At 53.4% G+C, this 19,279-nt stretch overlaps 1 protein-coding gene across 1 annotated transcript in view; it reads left to right on the forward strand.

Moving 5' to 3' along the window:
- Window positions 1-19,279, forward strand: part of tmem8b (transmembrane protein 8B) — a 119,567-nt gene that overhangs the window by 34,438 nt on the left and 65,850 nt on the right. Inside the window, exons 2-4 of the mRNA XM_073047779.1 lie at window positions 12,974-13,163; window positions 16,053-16,260; window positions 17,882-18,015. Of these exons, the coding sequence (XP_072903880.1) occupies window positions 12,974-13,163; window positions 16,053-16,260; window positions 17,882-18,015 (532 nt within the window). The remainder of the gene's footprint in view (window positions 1-12,973; window positions 13,164-16,052; window positions 16,261-17,881; window positions 18,016-19,279) is intronic.

The raw sequence follows: 19,279 nt of genomic DNA on the forward strand, positions 1-19,279 counted from the left end.
GGGAGGCTGGGCAGGGGTCTCTGAGTGGCTTGTGTGCTCCAGGGGAGGCTGGGCAGGGGTCTCTGAGCGGCTTGTGTGCTCCGGGGGAGGTGGGGGAGTCTGGACCGGGGAGGCTGTGTGGAGGAGGCTGTGTGGGGGGAGTCTGGGCAGGGGTCTCTGAGCGGGTTGTGTGTTGCAGGGGAGGTGGGGGAGTCTGGACCGGGGAGGCTGTGTGGGGGGAGTCTGGGCAGGGGAGGCTGTGTGGGGGGAGTCTGGGCAGGGCAGGCTGTGTGGGGGGAGTCTGGGCAGGGGAGACTGTGTGGAGGAGGCTGTGTGGGGGGAGTCTGGGCAGGGGTCTCTGAGCGGGTTGTGTGTTGCAGGGGAGGTGGGGGAGTCTGGACCGGGGAGGCTGTGTGGGGGTGTCTAGGCAGGGGAGGCTGTGTGGGGGTGTCTAGGCAGGGGAGGCTGTGTGGGGGAGTTTGGGCAGGGGAGGCTGTGTGGGGGGAGTCTGGGCAGGGCAGGCTGTGTGGGGGGAGTCTGGGCAGGGGAGACTGTGTGGGGGGAGTCTGGGCAGGGGAGACTGTGTGGAGGAGGCTGTGTGGGGGGAGTCTGGGCAGGGGTCTCTGAGCGGGTTGTGTGTTGCAGGGGAGGTGGGGGAGTCTGGACCGGGGAGGCTGTGTGGAGGAGGCTGTGTGGGGGGAGTCTGGGCAGGGGTCTCTGAGCGGGTTGTGTGTTGCAGGGGAGGTGGGGGAGTCTGGACCGGGGAGGCTGTGTGGGGGTGTCTAGGCAGGGGAGGCTGTGTGGGGGGAGTCTGGGCAGGGGAGACTGTGTGGGGGGAGTCTGGGCAGGGGAGACTGTGTGGGGGAGGCTGTGTGGGGGAGACTGTGTGGGGGGAGTCTGGGCAGGGGTCTCTGAGCGGGTTGTGTGTTGCAGGAGAGCGCGGCCGGTTCAGATTCAGCCCATGTCTAGCCGCAGGGAGAGGGCGAGAGGCTGACAACTGTTCAGTGGTTCTGGGTCAGCGCTGAGGGACTCTGGTGCTTGTAACTCAGCTTAGTCAGAACTGAGGCAATGTTATAAACACAGCTCGGCACTGACCTCATAGTGAGTCATGTCCTCAAAGGATAATCTCGTCCATCATCTGACACACACTTACCGCTCCTCTCTCTCCCTCTGCCTCGCCCTCTCTCTCTGCCACTCTCTTATCTTTCTCTCTCTCCCTGTCTCTTGCCCTCTCCTTCTCTCTTTCTCAAACTCTCACTCACTTCTCTCTCTCCTCTCTCGCTCCCTTCTCTCTCACTCTTCACCTTCCTTCTATCTTCTCTCCCTCTTTCTCTCTCTCTCTTTCTCCCTCTCCCTTACCCTCTCTCCCTCTTCACCACCCCCTTACATACACTCTCTCCCCCCTCTCTCCCCCTCCCCCTCCCTCTTTCACTATACCCCACTGGGTACCTCATTGTTTACCAGCCATATCCTGTAGGCAGGTAATCCAATTGTTAGACCATAAGACATAGGGACAGAATTAGGCCATTTTGCCCATCAAGTCTGCTCTGCTATTCCATCATGGCTGATTTATTACTCCTTTCAACCCCATTCTCCTGCTTTCGCTCCATAACCTTTGGCCCTCTGACTAATCAAGAACCTATTAGCCTCTGCTTTAAATATACCCAATGACTTGGCTTCCCAGTCATCTGTGGCAATGAATTCCACAGAGTCACCACTCTGTGGCAAAAGGAATTCCTCCTCATCTCTGATCTAAATGGATGTCCCTCTATTCTGAGGCTGTGCCCTCTGGTCCTAGACTCCCCAACTACATAGGAAACACCCTCTCCATGTCCACTCTATACATACCATTCAATATTTGATTGCTTTCAATGAGACACCTTTCTTTCTTCTAAACTCCAGTGAGTACAGGCTCACAGCCAGCAAATACTCCTCGTTCCTGGGATCATTCTCGTGAACCTCCTTTGGACCCTCTCCAATGCCAGCACATCCTTTCTGAAAAAAGGGATCCAAAACTCCAAATGCAGCCTGCTCAATGCCTCGTAAAGCCTTGGCATTACATCCTTGCTTTTATATTCTCATCCTCCTGAAATGAATACTAACAATGCATTTGCCTTCTTTACCACCGACTCAACCTGCACTTTAACCTTTACAGGGTAGGGCCCATCGCATAAGAAAGGTTGGGAATTGGTGCTTTGGGGAATCCTGCACATGGTCTCCCAAGTCACCTTGCACCTCAGATTTTGAATTTTCTCCTCATGTAGAAAGTAGTCTATGCCTTTATTTCTTCTACGAAAGCACACTTCCTGACACTGTATTCCATCTGCCAGTTCTTTGCCCAACCTTCCCCTACAATTCATCAATTGGACGATGCAGTTCCTGAATCAAACCCACTGGATAAATCAGACCAATGAAAATGCTTCTACATGGTTTGTGATTCTATGATGCTTGACCCGAGCTTGAAACTGGTTTGAAAATCTCCGCAAAGCCCATTCGTCATCTATGTGTTGATCAATAAATGTGTTTAAACATTGATCCGAGGATGTGTAATTGGATTTGGATATTAATAGACAGATTACTTATGTTGATATCTTACTGTTATTATTTCTGATGTCATATTGCCTGTAAACCAATTGCTTATGCACAGGGAGCTTATCTCCTCTGATTACAGTTGGGCGATGAGAAACCATGACCTATTCCTTCTGCAGTGTCATATCACAGATGCCAAGAATTACGTAGCCTTTCGGTACGAGCACAGGCTGAGTCTAGAACCAGAGGGCTCAGCCTCAGAGTAGAGGGACGTCCATTTAGAACAGAGATGAGGAGGAATTACTTTAGCCAGGGAGTGGTGAATCTGAGGAATTCATTGCCACAGACGGCTGTGGAGGCCGAGTCATTGGGTATATCTAAAGCTGAGGTTGATAGGTTCTTGATTAGTCAGGGCATCAAAGGTTATGGGGAGAAGGCAGGAGAATGGGGTTGAGAGGGTTAATAAATCAGCCATGATGGAATGGTGGAGCAGACTCAATGGGTGAATGACCCTGTTCTGCTCCTATGTCTTAATGGTCTTATGGTCAAATACAGGGTCTGAAAGCTGCATTGGAATTGGTAAATGGGTTTATTATTGTCACATGTACAGTGGAAAGCTCGTCTTGCGAACTGTTCATACAGATCAGACCATTACACAGTGCATCGAGGTAGAACAAGGTAAAACAGTAACAGATTGCAGAATGAAGTGTTACAGTTACAGAGGGAGTGCAGGGCTGGCAGCCAGTGAGGCCCAAGAACATATCGAGGGAGACTGTGAAGTCAATAGTCCCTCTCATTGTACTCGGGAATCATTTGAGAGGCCTTGTGTTGTCATACGCAAGCCAGGCGGTACGATATGGAGAGCAAGCTGCTGTCCATACTGCAGGCTCCCCCTCGCCACAGAGCTGATGAATCCAAAGGATTCAAAAGATAGCAGAGTCAAGTGATATGGGGAGAGGGCAGGAACGGGGTAATGATTGTGGATGATCAGCCATGATCACATTGAATGGCAGTGCTGGCTCGAAGGGCCGAATGGCCTACTCCTACATCTATTGTCTATTGGAACGGCTGAGACCGATACAGTTTGGCACCAGGCCCTTCCAGTTAGCATTGAATGCAATGTAGGACTGCCTTACGGACTCCAGCACTGGATTAAAGATTTCCCCATGAGTGGTACAGGCACAAGTCAGTAGAGGCTTGAGATCACAATTTTCCCTCTCCTAGATGAGCTGCTAACCATGGCTGACAAGCCCCATCTGCCCAAAATCATTTCACAGTCTTATAACAGTGGGGTAGAAGTTGTCCTTGCTCCTGGTGGTACAGTACACTGGAATATGTGGATCCCAGGTCAGCCCCTACAGCCACCCGAGGACCACCAATAGACAACCCCCGAGGAGAACGTCACACTCACATTGAATGAGTGCAAAGGAAGGAGGTGCTTTCAGGCTCTTGTATCTTCTGCCTGATGGGAGATGGCAGAAGAGAGAATGTCTGGGGTAAGAGGGACTTTGATTACACTGGCTGCTTTACTGAGGCAGTGGATAGTGCAGACAGAGTCCATGGAGGGGAGGCTGGTTTCCGTGATGCGCTGGGGTATGTTCCAACTCTCTGCTGTTTCTTGTGGTCACATGCAGAATAGTTGCCTTACCAATCCATGGTACATCGAGATGGAAAGCTCTCTATGGTGCATTAATAAAAATCGTTCAGCGCCAACGGGGAAAATACCAAATTTCTTTGGCCTCCTGAGGACATAGAGGCATTGGTGAGCTTCCTCAGTCATGAAGTCAATGTGACTGGACTGGAGATACTCATCCCCAGGAACTTGAAGCTTGCAACCCTCTCCATTGCAGTATCATTGACGAAGACAGTCCTGATGTCCCTTGTCCGGATGCTGATTCTCGATCTAAAAGGTCAACAATTCCTTCCACCCCAAAGATGCTGCCTGACCCGCTGAGGTTCTCCAGATTCCAGCACCTAAAGTTTCTTGCGTCTCCCCAGGGAGTGGGATTCATTGGGCTTGGGATGGGAATGAAATTTAGAGGCTCACGCATAAACTGCTGGAGGAACTCAGCAGGTCAGGTGATATCTAAGGTGGGGAATAAACAGCCCATGTTTTAGGCCAAGACCTTCATCAGGAATGGAAAGAAAAGGGAAACCAGAATAAGAAGGTGAGGAGAGGGAAGGAGTACAAGGTGATAGGTGAGACCGGAATGAGATTTTAAATCATGAGAGGCATAAATAGGGTAAACAATCTGAATCACTTCCCCATGGTAGAAATGTCAAACACCAGAGCAGCACACAAAATGCTGGAGGAACTCAGCAGGTCAGACAGCAACTATGGAAATGAAAGAGTCTGTATGACTAGCTAAGTTCCTGCAGCATTTCAAGTGTGTTGCTCTGGATTTCCAGCATCTGCAAAATCTCTAGTGTTAATGACACACCAGAGGACATATTTTTTAAGGCTGAGGGTGAAGGCTTAAAGGTGAAGTGAGGGCTAAGTTTTTATACAGACAATTGGACGTGCCTAGAATGGGTTACGAGGGGTAGAAGTGGAATCGGGCAGTTTGTTGGAATGATAAGGGTACATGAATGGATGGATATGGATGATACAGGTGAAGAGATAATTTAGGATAAATTGGCATAAAATTTGGAACAACATGTTAGAGGATAGGGCTTTCTTCCCTGAAGTGTGGGAGAATGAGGGAGCTATACAAAATTATGAGGGGTATAGATAACGTAAATGCAAGCAGGCTTTTCCTCCGAGACTAATACGAGAGGTCAGGGGTTAAGGGTAAAAGGTGAAATGTTCAAAGGGTCATGAGGGTGTGAAAGGAGCTCCCAGTGGGATGCTGGTTTGATTTCAACATTTAAGAGAAATTCGGATAGATACAGAGATGGGAGGGGTGTGGAGGGTTATAATATGGAAGCAGGTCCATATTGCAAGGCAGCTGATAGTTCAGAATAAACTAGATGGGCCGAGCAGCCTCTTTCTGTGCTGTAGTGTTCTGTGACTCTTGTGGGGCGAACAGCCTACCCAGTGCTCTACGGTCTATGTTTGTGGTAAAACGCATGAAGCAAAGGGACAGGAAGCTCATGCTCACATCTACCAACAGAACGAAAATATCCGGCAACGTGGTCACTCACTGTATGATACGGGCGGTGAGACGGTGCGTGACTCGGGCGGTGAGACGGTGCGTGACTCGGGCGGCGAGACGGTGCGTGACACGGACAGAGAGTGACACGGGCGGCGAGACGGTGCGTGACACGGACAGTGAGTGACTCGGGCGGCGAGACGGTGCGTGACTCGGGCGGTGAGACGGTGCGTGATACGGACGGTGAGTGACGCAGACGGTGAGACGGTGTGTGACACGGACGGTGAGTGACTCGGGCGGTGAGACGGTGTGTGACACGGACGGTGAGTGACTCGGGCGGTGAGGCGGTGCGTGACACGGACGGTGAGTGACTCGGGCGGTGAGGCGGTGTGTGACACGGACGGTGAGTGACTCGGGCGGTGAGGCGGTGTGTGACACGGACGGTGAGTGACGCAGACGGTGAGGCGGTGTGTGACACGGACGGTGAGTGACTCGGGCGGTGAGTGACACGGACGGTGAGTGACTCGGGCGGTGAGGCGGTGTGTGACACGGACGGTGAGTGACGCAGACGGTGAGGCGGTGTGTGACACGGACGGTGAGTGACTCGGGCGGTGAGTGACACGGACGGTGAGTGACTCGGGCGGTGAGGCGGTGTGTGACACGGACGGTGAGTGACGCAGACGGTGAGGCGGTGTGTGACACGGACGGTGAGTGACTCGGGCGGTGAGTGACACGGACGGTGAGTGACTCGGGCGGTGAGGCGGTGCGTGACACGGACGGTGAGTGACTCGGGCGGTGAGGCGGTGTGTGACACGGACGGTGAGTGACTCGGGCGGTGAGACGGTGTGTGACACGGACGGTGTGTGACACGGACGGTGAGTGACTCGGGCGGTGAGACGGTGTGTGACACGGACGGTGTGTGACATGGACGGTGAGTGACTCGGGCGGTGAGTGACACGGACGGTGAGTGACTCGGGCGGTGAGACGGTGTGTGACACGGACGGTGTGTGACACGGACGGTGAGTGACGCAGACGGTGAGGCGGTGTGTGACACGGACGGTGAGTGACTCGGGCGGTGAGGCGGTGTGTGACACGGACGGTGAGTGACTCGGGCGGTGAGGCGGTGTGTGACACGGACGGTGAGTGACGCAGACGGTGAGGCGGTGTGTGACACGGACGGTGAGTGACTCGGGCGGTGAGTGACACGGACGGTGAGTGACTCGGGCGGTGAGACGGTGTGTGACACGGACGGTGTGTGACACGGACGGTGAGTGACTCGGGCGGTGAGACGGTGTGTGACACGGACGGTGTGTGACACGGACGGTGAGTGACTCGGGCGGTGAGACGGTGTGTGACACGGACGGTGAGTGACTCGGGCGGTGAGTGACACGGACGGTGAGTGACTCGGGCGGTGAGACGGTGTGTGACACGGACGGTGAGTGACTCGGGCGGTGAGTGACACGGACGGTGAGTGACGCGGGCGGTGAGACGGTGTGTGACACGGACGGTGTGTGACACGGACGGTGAGTGACGCAGACGGTGAGATGGTGAGTGACACGGACGGTGAGTGACACGGGCGGTGAGACGGTGTGTGACACGGACGGTGAGTGACTCGGGCGGTGAGTGACACGGACGGTGAGTGACTCGGGCGGTGAGACGGTGTGTGACACGGACGGTGAGTGACGCAGACGGTGAGGCGGTGTGTGACACGGACGGTGAGTGACTCGGACGGTGAGTGACGCAGACGGTGAGGCGGTGTGTGACACGGACGGTGAGTGACTCGGGCGGTGAGACGGTGTGTGACACGGACGGTGTGTGACACGGACGGTGAGTGACGCAGACGGTGAGGCGGTGTGTGACACGGACGGTGTGTGACACGGACGGTGAGTGACGCAGACGGTGAGGCGGTGTGTGACACGGACGGTGAGTGACTCGGGCGGTGAGACGGTGTGTGACACGGACGGTGAGTGACACGGACGGTGTGTGACACGGACGGTGAGTGACGCAGACGGTGAGATGGTGAGTGACACGGACGGTGAGTGACACGGGCGGTGAGACGGTGTGTGACACGGACGGTGAGTGACTCGGGCGGTGAGTGACACGGACGGTGAGTGACTCGGGCGGTGAGACGGTGTGTGACACGGACGGTGAGTGACGCAGACGGTGAGGCGGTGTGTGACACGGACGGTGAGTGACTCGGACGGTGAGTGACGCAGACGGTGAGGCGGTGTGTGACACGGACGGTGTGTGACACGGACGGTGAGTGACACGGTGAGTGACGCAGACGGTGAGGCGGTGTGTGACACGGACGGTGTGTGACACGGACGGTGAGTGACGCAGACGGTGAGGCGGTGTGTGACACGGACGGTGAGTGACTCGGGCGGTGAGACGGTGTGTGACACGGACGGTGAGACGGTGTGTGACACGGACGGTGAGTGACTCGGGCGGTGTGTGACACGGACGGTGAGGCGGTGTGTGACACGGACGGTGAGTGACTCGGGCGGTGAGTGACACGGACGGTGAGTGACACGGACGGTGAGACGGTGTGTGACACGGACGGTGAGTGACTCGGGCGGTGAGTGACACGGACGGTGAGTGACTCGGGCGGTGAGTGACACGGACGGTGAGTCACTCGGGCGGTGAGACGGTGTGTGACACGGACGGTGAGGCGGTGTGTGACACGGACGGTGAGGCGGTGTGTGACACGGACGGTGAGGCGGTGTGTGACACGGACGGTGAGTGACTCGGGCGGTGAGTGACACGGACGGTGAGTGACTCGGGCGGTGAGTGACACGGACGGTGAGTGACTCGGGCGGTGAGACGGTGTGTGACACGGACGGTGAGGCGGTGAGTGACACGGACGGTGTGTGACACGGACGGTGAGGCGGTGTGTGACACGGACGGTGAGTGACTCGGGCGGTGTGTGACACGGACGGTGAGTGACTCGGGCGGTGAGACGGTGTGTGACACGGACGGTGAGACGGTGTGTGACACGGACGGTGAGTGACGCAGACGGTGAGGCGGTGTGTGACACGGACGGTGAGTGACTCGGGCGGTGAGTGACACGGACGGTGAGTGACACGGACGGTGAGACGGTGTGTGACACGGACGGTGAGTGACTCGGGCGGTGAGTGACACGGACGGTGAGTGACTCGGGCGGTGAGTGACACGGACGGTGAGTGACTCGGGCGGTGAGACGGTGTGTGACACGGACGGTGAGGCGGTGTGTGACACGGACGGTGAGGCGGTGTGTGACACGGACGGTGAGTGACTCGGGCGGTGAGTGACACGGACGGTGAGTGACTCGGGCGGTGAGACGGTGTGTGACACGGACGGTGAGGCGGTGTGTGACACGGACGGTGAGGCGGTGTGTGACACGGACGGTGAGTGACTCGGGCGGTGTGTGACACGGACGGTGAGTGACTCGGGCGGTGAGACGGTGTGTGACACGGACGGTGAGACGGTGTGTGACACGGACGGTGAGTGACGCAGACGGTGAGGCGGTGTGTGACACGGACGGTGAGACGGTGTGTGACACGGACAGTGAGTGACACGGACGGTGAGGCGGTGTGTGACACGGACGGTGAGGCGGTGTGTGACACGGACGGTGAGTGACTCGGGCGGTGTGTGACACGGACGGTGAGTGACTCGGGCGGTGAGACGGTGTGTGACACGGACGGTGAGACGGTGTGTGACACGGACGGTGAGTGACGCAGACGGTGAGGCGGTGTGTGACACGGACGGTGAGTGACTCGGGCGGTGAGTGACACGGACGGTGAGTGACTCGGGCAGTGAGACTGCTGGACACTGGATAAGGTACATGGTCATCTGGGAGACATGACCCTCTCTTTCCCCTCCCTGCCAGATACATTTATTCATTTATTTGTCTGTCTGTTTGTGTTTATTTATTTATTGAGATATAGCGCGGAATAGGCCCTTCCAGCCCCACCACCCAGCAACACCCAATTAGACCCTTGCCTAATCATGGGACCAATCAGCCTCCCAGCTGGAACAGCTTTGCTCTGTGGGAGGAATTCGGAGCACCCGGAAGATACCCTCACAGTCACAGCGAGGAAGTACAAACTCCTTGGCAGCGGCTGGAATTGAATCGGGCTCGCTGGTACTGTAAAGCGTTGTGTTACCCACTATGGTACAGTGCTAACCCGCATTTTATGATATGTCCCTTCACCTCTGTCCAACCACGTCCCCATGACAGTGCAAGCAGAGGGGAGAGAGGGATCTTCACTTCAGATACAACCCGTGCTGTTTGAGTGTCTCTGGATGGCGATGGTGGCTTAACGTATCAGGTCAATGTTGTGAGAGCAGCTATGGTTACCGAGCAAGTACTCTGCACCTCGGCTCAATCTGTTGTTTACATCCAAGCAGCATGGGCAGGACAGATGGTGTTTAATTTTACTTCTGCTCATCCAGGTGATTGTTGTTAGTTCCAAGGGATGGAAAGTTCACCATTCGGCAACTCCGAGAAACTCAAACAGCGTGGGTTTTTGTGAAGTGAGGAGTTCCCCCCCCCCAACCGTCTAAATTCCAACAAGTACAGGCCCAGAACCATCAAACATTCTTCATATGATAGCTCTTTAATTCCTGAAATCATCTTTGTGAACCTCCTCGGAACCCTCTCCAATGCCAGCACATCTTTTCTTAGAAAAGGGGACCAAAACTGTCCACAGTTCTCAAGGTGAGACCTCACCAGTGCCTTATAAAGCCTCAGCATCACATCCCTGCTCTTGTATGCTAGACCTCTTGAAATTAATGTTAACATTGCACTTACCTTCCTCACCACTGACTCAACCTGTAAGTTAACCTTCAGGGTGTTCTGCACAAGGACTCCCAAGTCCCTCTGCATCTCAGATTTCTGGATTTTCACCACATTTAGAAAATAGTCTGCATATTTATTTCTTCTACCAAAGTGCAGGACCATGCATTTTCCAACATTGTATTTCATTTGCCACTTTCTTGCCCATTCTCCTAATCTGTCTAAGTCCTTCTGCATCCTACCTGTTTCCTCAACACTACCTGACCCTCCACCAATCTTTGTATCATCTGCAAACTTGGCAACAAAGCCATCGATTTCATCATCTAAATCATTGATATACAGCATAAAAAGAAGTGGTCCCAACACCGACCCCTGCGGAACACCACTAGTCACTGGCAGTCAACCAGGAAAGGATCCTTTTATTCCCACTCACTGCCTCTCACCAATCAGCCGATGCTCTAACCATGCCAGTAACATTCTTGTAATACCTTGGGCTCTTAACTTGGTAAGCAGCCTCATGTGTGTCACCTTGTCAATGACCTTCTGAAAATCCAAATATACAACATCCACTACATCCCCTTTATTTATCCTACGTGTAGTCTCAAAGGATTCCAACAGACTTGTCAGACTAGATTTTCCTTTATGGAAGCCATGTTCACTTTGTCCTATTTTGTCCTGTATCACCAAGCACTCTGTAAAAGTGCAACAAGATCATTCACCTTATTTTTTATACTCTGTGCACTGCGATATAACACTTTAAGTACTGTATTTGCTCCCCTTTTTGATTCTGCATCCCCAATGCACTGATACTCACCCTGCTGGCTGCAATTACATCTACCTGCCCTTCCTGACAGGCTGACTGTACATTATCTTTGCTTTTTCACCATCTGTCCTCTCAGAGTTCCTTCAGTCTGGTTCCCACCCCCTACCAAATTAGTTTAAATCCTCCCCAACGGCTCTAACAAACCTGCCCTTGAGAATATTGATTCCCCTCGGGTTCAGGTGCAACCCGTCACTTTTGAACAGTGTCATACCTCCCCCAGAAGAGATCCCAATAATCCAAGAACACAAAGCCCTGCCCCCTGCACCAGCTTCTCAGCCACACATTGATCTGCCAAATTATCCTGTTTCTATCCTCCTACTCCCAGTCCACTGGGAGCCAAACACCACAGAGTGGGGGGTAGCACCAAGACAACAGCCTCTCTCCCAGTGTCTGGTGTAGAGGCATAGAGACTTGTAACCTATGGACAGACCATTCGGCCCTCTGAGTGCATACTGACCATCAACCACTCAGTCTGCAGTAATGTTCATTCTGCAGAGCCGAATTCAATGGCTCAGGAACAGCACTTCCCCCCCCCCCCCATCAGATTTCTGAATGGTCCACGTACCAGTGAACACTTTTTTTTTGGGAATTACTTTATTTTTGTAATTTATAGCTATTTTATGAATTTGCCCTGTACTGTTGCTGCAAAAACAACAACAGTAGAGACTGATAACACCAAACAAGGGAACATCTGAAGATGTTGGATAGCCAAAGCTGCACACACAGAATGCTGAAGGGACTCAGCAGGCCGGGGTGCATTAGTGGAAGTGAGTGAACAGTCGAGATTGTGGGCCGAGACCCTTCATCCGTCTTGAAGAAGGCTCTCAGCCCGAAACATTGACTGTTTACTCTTTTCCATAGATGCTCTCCGGCCTGCTGAGTTTCTCCAGTATTGTGTGCGTGCTTCAGGTTAATAAACCTGCTTCCTTAAGGTTATCATAGCCGGGGGGGGGGGGGGAGGGGGCGGTTGGTAGGGGTGGTAGTGGGGATAAGCTCCCCCGATCTATTAAATGCTCCCAATGGCATACATCTCAAATAGCCTCCGACAGCCAAGTCCAGCTCCTGGGCTTAGCTACTAAAGCCGGCGGAACCGTTTCTACTGACAGGAGGAGGAACCAGTCACACCGGGCAGATGGAACTCCTCAGCCGTGCTCGGCAGCTCACCTCGGAGGAGGAAAACTCCGATCTCAAGCCTCCGCTGCCTTGCGGCCATACCCACTCATGGGGGAGTAAACCCCGAGGAAAATCCGGAAATGGACTCCCTCGGGCAGTCCTACGTTGAGTTCAGCGCGGACTGACAGTTCCTGTGATTGTGCGGAGAGGGGGTGCCAGCCCGGGCTCACCTACAGGCGTGTGTATAACAGTTAGGTCGCAACATCTGTGTTTAACCCCGAATGGCCAGGACCCTCAATAAACCCGATTCTCATTCTGCAATCAACTTCCTCCAATTCGATCCCTCGGCCCACACCCGGGGCGGCTCACAGTGGTAACTGGGGAGCCACGGTAGCGTGGCAGTTAGCGTGATGTTATTACAGCTCAGGCGGGTGGAGTTGGGAGCTGAATTCCGGAGATCTTCCCGGGTGCACGAGGGCTTCCTCCCACAGTCCGACGACATGTTGAATTGCTCATTGTAACTTGTCCTGTGATCAGGTTTGGATGAGATGGGTGGATCGCTGGGCGGCGCAGCCCGTCGCACCGGAAGGGCTTACTCCACGCTGAATCTCAAAAAAAATGAGCCCACTGACCTCTCTGCCCCTCTCACTCTTCCTATCCCAGAGTGCCTTTTCGTCACCGACTACTTCACCAGGACCCCCCGCAAGCTCAATGCCTTCACCTCCTTCACCAGCGCCGAGCTCTTCCATTTCCACGTACCCGAGGACACAGTGGTGGCCGTCTGGAACCTGATCACCTTCAAGGAGCAAGGGGGCAGCTTTGGCGATTCCTGTCCGGATCGAGACATCACCGTGTGAGTGGTCCGGGGTGGGGTTGCGTCCGCCGGTGAACAGGGTGGGAACGCGCACTGCTTTCACACATCCTTCGGCCTGCCGACCCTTACCAGCCTCCTCACAGCGATGGGTCACTGAGTCAGAGGGTCAGAGGGTCAGTGAGTCAGAGGGTTTGGGGTTTGTGCCTGAATCCAGAAACAAGCACTCCCAGCTGATGCTGAATGGGGTGGGGGGGGGGGGGTTGGCCTTGGTTGAGATAATCCAAGTTCAAGTTGATATCTCAAACGATACAACATTCCTCCAGTCCGTGGTTCCAGGGTGCATCGACTATATTCACTCTTTGTGTACACACACACACACACACGTAAATATCTGCGTGTGTAAATGTATTGTGCAGCGCAGGTAAACCGCTCGCGGTCCTAGCGATGAGACCTCGGTTATCGCTGGGTATTCATCAGCCTGGGGGAAGAAGCTGTTACCCAGTCTGGTATTCCGAGTCCTGATGCTCTTGTACCTCCTTCCTGATGGTAGTGGGTCAGAGATTGTGGGTAGCAGGGATCCTCAACATAGTCTCAAGCCCTTCGACTACAACACTCCAGGTAAATGTCATAAATGGAGGGGGGCAGTGATCCTCCCGGCTGTTTTTACTGTCCTCTGTAGGATCCTCCTCTCTCAGACACTTGGCAACATGTCCAGCCAGGTGGCAGGTAGTCCCGATCTAGAGGAGTTTTACGCACACGAAAACGCTGGAGGAACTCAGCTGGTCAGGCAGCGTCTATAGAGGGGAGTAAAGAGTGGACACTTCGGGCCGAGGCTCTTCCTGACTGCCGTGGCTCACGTGGGAGGGTGGGGAGAGAAAACACTGGGAAAGAGCCCGTTCACACCCAGCAGAGGGTGTCTGCAGCCTCACAGCATCCGGGAAATCTGTCCCTATTCATCGTGCCGGTCTCCCAAACCCTTGTACTGTATGTCTATAAGATGCTCACATCCCCAAAGATGTAAAATAATAAAAGTAATTAAAATCTAAACTTGCACATCCCCAATTTTAATCTTCCATGGACGGCAGCCGAGATTTTATTGAGGAATTCTGTTTGCCAGTAATCAACAATAGGGTTCGATTCCCACTCTGTCTTTAAGGAGCTTGTACTGTGACTGCATGGGTTTCCTCCGGCTGTTCCAGTTTCCTCCCCCATTCCAGACACGTACGGGTTAGGGTAGTAAGTTGTGGGCAACACTAGAAATCCCCATCTGTGTGGGTCGGTGACACAAGCGACATATCATTTCACTAATTGTTTCAATGTACTAGGATAGTGGTCACCAACCTTTTTAAGCCCAAGATCCCATACCTCGGCTTCAGTAAAAGGCAAGATTGACCCCACATCAATTAGTTACACGCATGCGCACCAGGGCAGAAAAGACTGGAAGTAGAAATAATATATAAACACCGGGGGTACCCACCTTTTTTCCCCACCGCGGACTGGTTTAATATTGAAAATATTCTTGCGGACCGGCCGACAGGGGCTGGGGGGGGGGGGCGGTTGTTAAACACGACCGGTATACAGCGATACTCGAAGCAGGTTCCTTATGTCCAATCTATTCTAGTTTTCGCGGCTCTCGACTTCTGTCCCGCTTGCTCACGTTTTTTTTTCCGCTGAGAAAACTCAGCGGCTTCGTCTTTAAGTGCTGGGTGCTTGGACTCAGGGTACTGAAGCAGTTTTGAGACATTGCCTCATTAGACAGCCTCCGGGCCCGAACTCACCCTCCCACCCGCCCGCGCCAGACGCCTTGGTCAGGTGCGGCTGGTCGTGGGTGGGGTGAGAAGACAAGTTCGGGGCCGCGGTGGTCACAGTCCGGAGAGCGCGGACGACCGAGCGGGGAGTGCGACAGCCCACCCCCCTTGTAGGATCTGTCGGTCGACAAATGTTTGTTTCAATAGATCGCAGCGCGGTAGCTGCTCTGATACTTACGAAACGCTGAGCCCGAATTAGGTCGTCTGCGAATATTTTAGCACCGGGTTCCCCACGAACACTTGGTGTGCTAGAAGGGTTCAGAGGCAGCGCTCCAGGCCAGTAGCGACGGCACTTCCCGCCGGCCGCCCCAGGCCAACCTGCGCGATCCCTGACGCGAGGGTATCCCTGCGTTTAGTCGCCCGATGACTTCGCGTGGGTTCAAATTCAACAGTGGGCTGACAGGGAATGAGGAAAAATGCAGCTAACTCATATCGTTTCCTCGCGGCCCGGTGGTTGGGGACCAGTGAATTACAGTGTCGCGGGAGAGCTATGCGCATGCGCGCTGGACAGAAAGCACGGAACTAAAACCCCGCAACCCGGACACAATCTCTCAAAGTTATTTGTGTATTTATTTTTCATTTTTTTTTGTCGGGATCAACTGGGAAAGTCTCAAAGATCGACGGGTTGACCACTGTACTAGGACATGCAAAGCTGAGCTAACCTCCCTCTCTTAAAGAAAAAGAAATCTGCGGGTGCTGGAAATCCAAGCAACACACCCAAAATGCTGGAGAGACTCTGCAGGTCAGGCAGCGTCTGTGGAAAAGAGTAAACAGTCCTGATGAAGGGTCTTGGCTCGAAACGTCGACTGTTTATTCCTCTCCATAGATGCTGCCTGGCCTGCTGCGCTCCTCCGGCATTTTGTGTGTGTTGCTCTCTCTAACACTCTTTCGCTCGCTCCTTCCCTCTCCCTTTCTCTCTCTTCTCGCCCCCCCTCACCTTTCTCGCTCCCTGTGTGTGTGTAAACCCCTCTGCCTCCCAGCTCCATTGCTTCCTGAAGCCTCCCTCAGACGCCCGTCCTCACGCCTCCGCTGTTGTTCAGTGCTGAGCGATCTGGGTTCATTCCATTCATAGAGCTCTCGGACTGTAAGTCACCCTCTGCCTCTCACTTCTCTCCACCAGATACTTCCGGTCCGGAGCACCGCCGGTGATTAACCCGCTCCACAGCCGCTTCCCGGCCGATACCGTGGTGCCGGGGTCCTTCGCGGTCACTCTCACCTGGAATTTACCCAACCGCACGACGGGCATTTTTAACATTAGCAGCCCGCTCCCCGGAGACTGGTTCCTAGCTGCTCATTTACCAAAGGACAGAGGGAAGATATCCGTCAAGGTAAATTCACAAGAGATTCTGCAGATGCTGGAAATCCAGAGCAAGGCACACAAAATGCTGGAGGATCTGGCAGCATCTACGGAGAGGAATAAATCAGCTGGAAAGGTTCCTCCAGCATTTCTATCTATCTACCCATTTATCTATATAGATAGATATCAAGCCATTCTGCCAGCAACCACAGGACAATTCACAATGCCTGACTGGTAGGTTATGGACGGTGGGAAGTACCTGGACCACGCATTCTCCGGGGTGGACGAACGAACTCGTTACAGAGGGCGTTGGAATTGAACTGCGAACCCCGAGCTGTGAGAGTTTCGCGCCAAACGCTACGCTGCTGTGGCGCGCAAGGCAACAGCGGGATGCTGGAGGAAATGGTGGTGATGACGAGGGTAGGTCTCCAAGGAAAACCGTCACAAGATTATTCAAACATTGCTGAAATGTTTATTTACAACACTTGGGTCCAGTGCCGCCAGGGGTGACCCCGCAGCCATCGGGCACCTACCTGGACCCGCTTCACTCGCCGCCGATTCCGCAGTCTATGGACTCGCTTCCGGGGCTCTGCAGCTCACGCTCTGTGTACCAATTGTCTACAATTTTTAATGTCTGTCGGTCTTTGTTGTGAGTGGTTTTTCGTGGTATATATACTTTGAGAACGTACCAAGGCACGATTTTCAGCCCATTTCATTTACACTGACCCACCTGCCTGTGTTTGATCCACATCCCTCCAAACCTTTCCTGTCCTTGTACCTGTTCAAGTGTCCTGTCGGTGGTGTTAATGTACCTGCCTCAACCACTTCCTCTGGCAGTTCTACTGACCAGCCTCTTGCAGAACAAGTTACCCTCACATTCCTTTTAAACCTCTCCCCTCTTAAACCTACACCCTGTAGTTCTTGATTTCCCAAGCCTGCAGGGGGAAAACCCAGGTGAATGCATCTATTCTGCACCAATCAGGATTTTATACATAAACACAAGAGACTGTGCAGATGTTGGAAATCCAGAGCGACACACACAGAATGCTGGAGGAACTCAGCAGGCCAGGCAGTGTCCAGCATTTTGTGTGTGTTGCTCTGGGTTTTATAGACGGCAGTAAGTTCACCCCTCAGTCTGCTACAGCCGAAGGAATGGTCTCCCCATAATCCAGTTCCTCAAACCCCAGCGGCAAGCTCAAAAGTCTTCTAGAACATAAAAGATAGAACATTACAGCACAGTGCAGGCCTTTTGGCCCACAATGTTGTGCCAACCCTTTAACCTATATTAACATCAATCTAAGACTTCCTGGCCAGAGCGCCCTGTCCCCACTTCTCTTTCACCCATGTGTTTATCTAAAATTATCTTAATTGTCCCTAATGTATCTGCCTCTGCCACCACCCGTGGCAGGGTGTTCCACTGCCCTCCTGCCTCTGAACCCTCCTCCATACTCCCCTCCAATCACCTCCCCCTTGTATTAGCCATTTCCACGCTGGGGAAAAGCCTCTGGCTGTCCACTCAGGCATGTTCAACGCCATTTCTGCACTCCTTCCTGCTTAATGGTATCTTTCCCATTAGCTGGGTGACCTAAACTGCACACTGTGATCCAAAATGCCTCACCAGCATCTTTTTCCCTTCTCTCTCCTGTCTTCAGGGCCTCTACGAAGAATGCCAGTACCTCTTCCAGCCGCAGCTCATCGTGCAGAAACTGATTGGGATTCCTGTCCTGTATCCCGGCTACGTGATGGATCAGGTGATCCCAGCCCACAACAGATCGGCACTCTACAAGTAAGTGAGCTGTCGAACTCTCCCCGGCTGGAGTCGCTCTGGGGCGCAGGGGAGAGCGCGCGTCGCGCAGGCGTTCTCGGATTCAAATTTGTTTATTCATCACGCCTACGTCGAAACATACAGCGAGATGTGTCGTTTGTGCTAACGACCACCACGACCTAAGGATAAATGGGTGGCCACACATCTAGAAGGGAAACTGATCTCAAACCTCTGTATGGGGAAGGATTCGGGAGTACACCCCGTGGAAAATCCGGAGCTGGAGTCCCTAAGGCAGTCCCACCCTGAGTTCAATGCTGACTGGCAACCTCTGAGATGCCGCTGGTGCCAAACCGTATCGGTCTCTGTCGTTCTTTGGGTTCATCAGATGCGCGGAGAGGGGGAGCCTGCTACACGGGCAACAGCTCACTCTCCGTATCGTACTGTCCTGGCGTGGGTATCAGCTGTGTAGATGTCTCGGGACCAACACCCATCCATGATAACGCCCGACCAGCGGAGGCCTCACAGTTTGTGACAAACTGTTTTGTGGCGGCAATACGGTGCAAAGTATAACAGCTATAAATTACAACAAGAAGCACAAGAAATGTTATACCTATAACATTTTAAATTACATATGTAGTGCAAAAAGAAAGCAAAAAAATAGTGAGGTTCATGGGTGGGTTCACTGTCCACTCAGAAATCTGACAGTGGAGGGGAAGAAGCTGTTCCTGAATCATTGAGTGTGTGTCTCCAGGCTCCTGTACCTCCTCCCTGATGGTAGCAATGAGAAGAGGGCAGTGTCGGGGGTCCTCAGTGATGGATGCCACCTTTCTTTGAGACATTGCCTCTTGAAACTGGCCTGGATGCTGGGGAGACTGATGCCCATGATGAAGCCGGCTGAGTTTGTAACTTTCCACAACTTTTTCTGATCCTACGTACTGGCCCTCCATACAGGCGGCCAGTTAGAATTCTCTCCACAGTACATCTGTAGAAATTTGGTTTGTCCTTGGTGACAAGGGAGGTGGCTAACGGTCCTTCAGTACCTCTGAGCCCCTTCAGCTCCCACACAAAGCCCACACTCCCTCCCTGCTAGCTACTCATTCCCAGATCCCATCCAGTCATAAGAACAGAAGGAAATGGGAGTAGAGCTGGGGCTCTCGGCCCATCAATCCTGCCCCATCACTCAGTGTAAGACATTGGTGAGACTGCCCTTGGAGTATTGTGAATGGTTCTGGGCTCCTTATCTAAGAAAAGATATGCTGGCAATGGAGAGGGTCCAGAAGAGGTT

The sequence above is a fragment of the Hemitrygon akajei genome, chromosome 6, assembly GCF_048418815.1.
Source record: "Hemitrygon akajei chromosome 6, sHemAka1.3, whole genome shotgun sequence".
Taxonomy (NCBI): Eukaryota; Metazoa; Chordata; class Chondrichthyes; order Myliobatiformes; family Dasyatidae; genus Hemitrygon; species Hemitrygon akajei.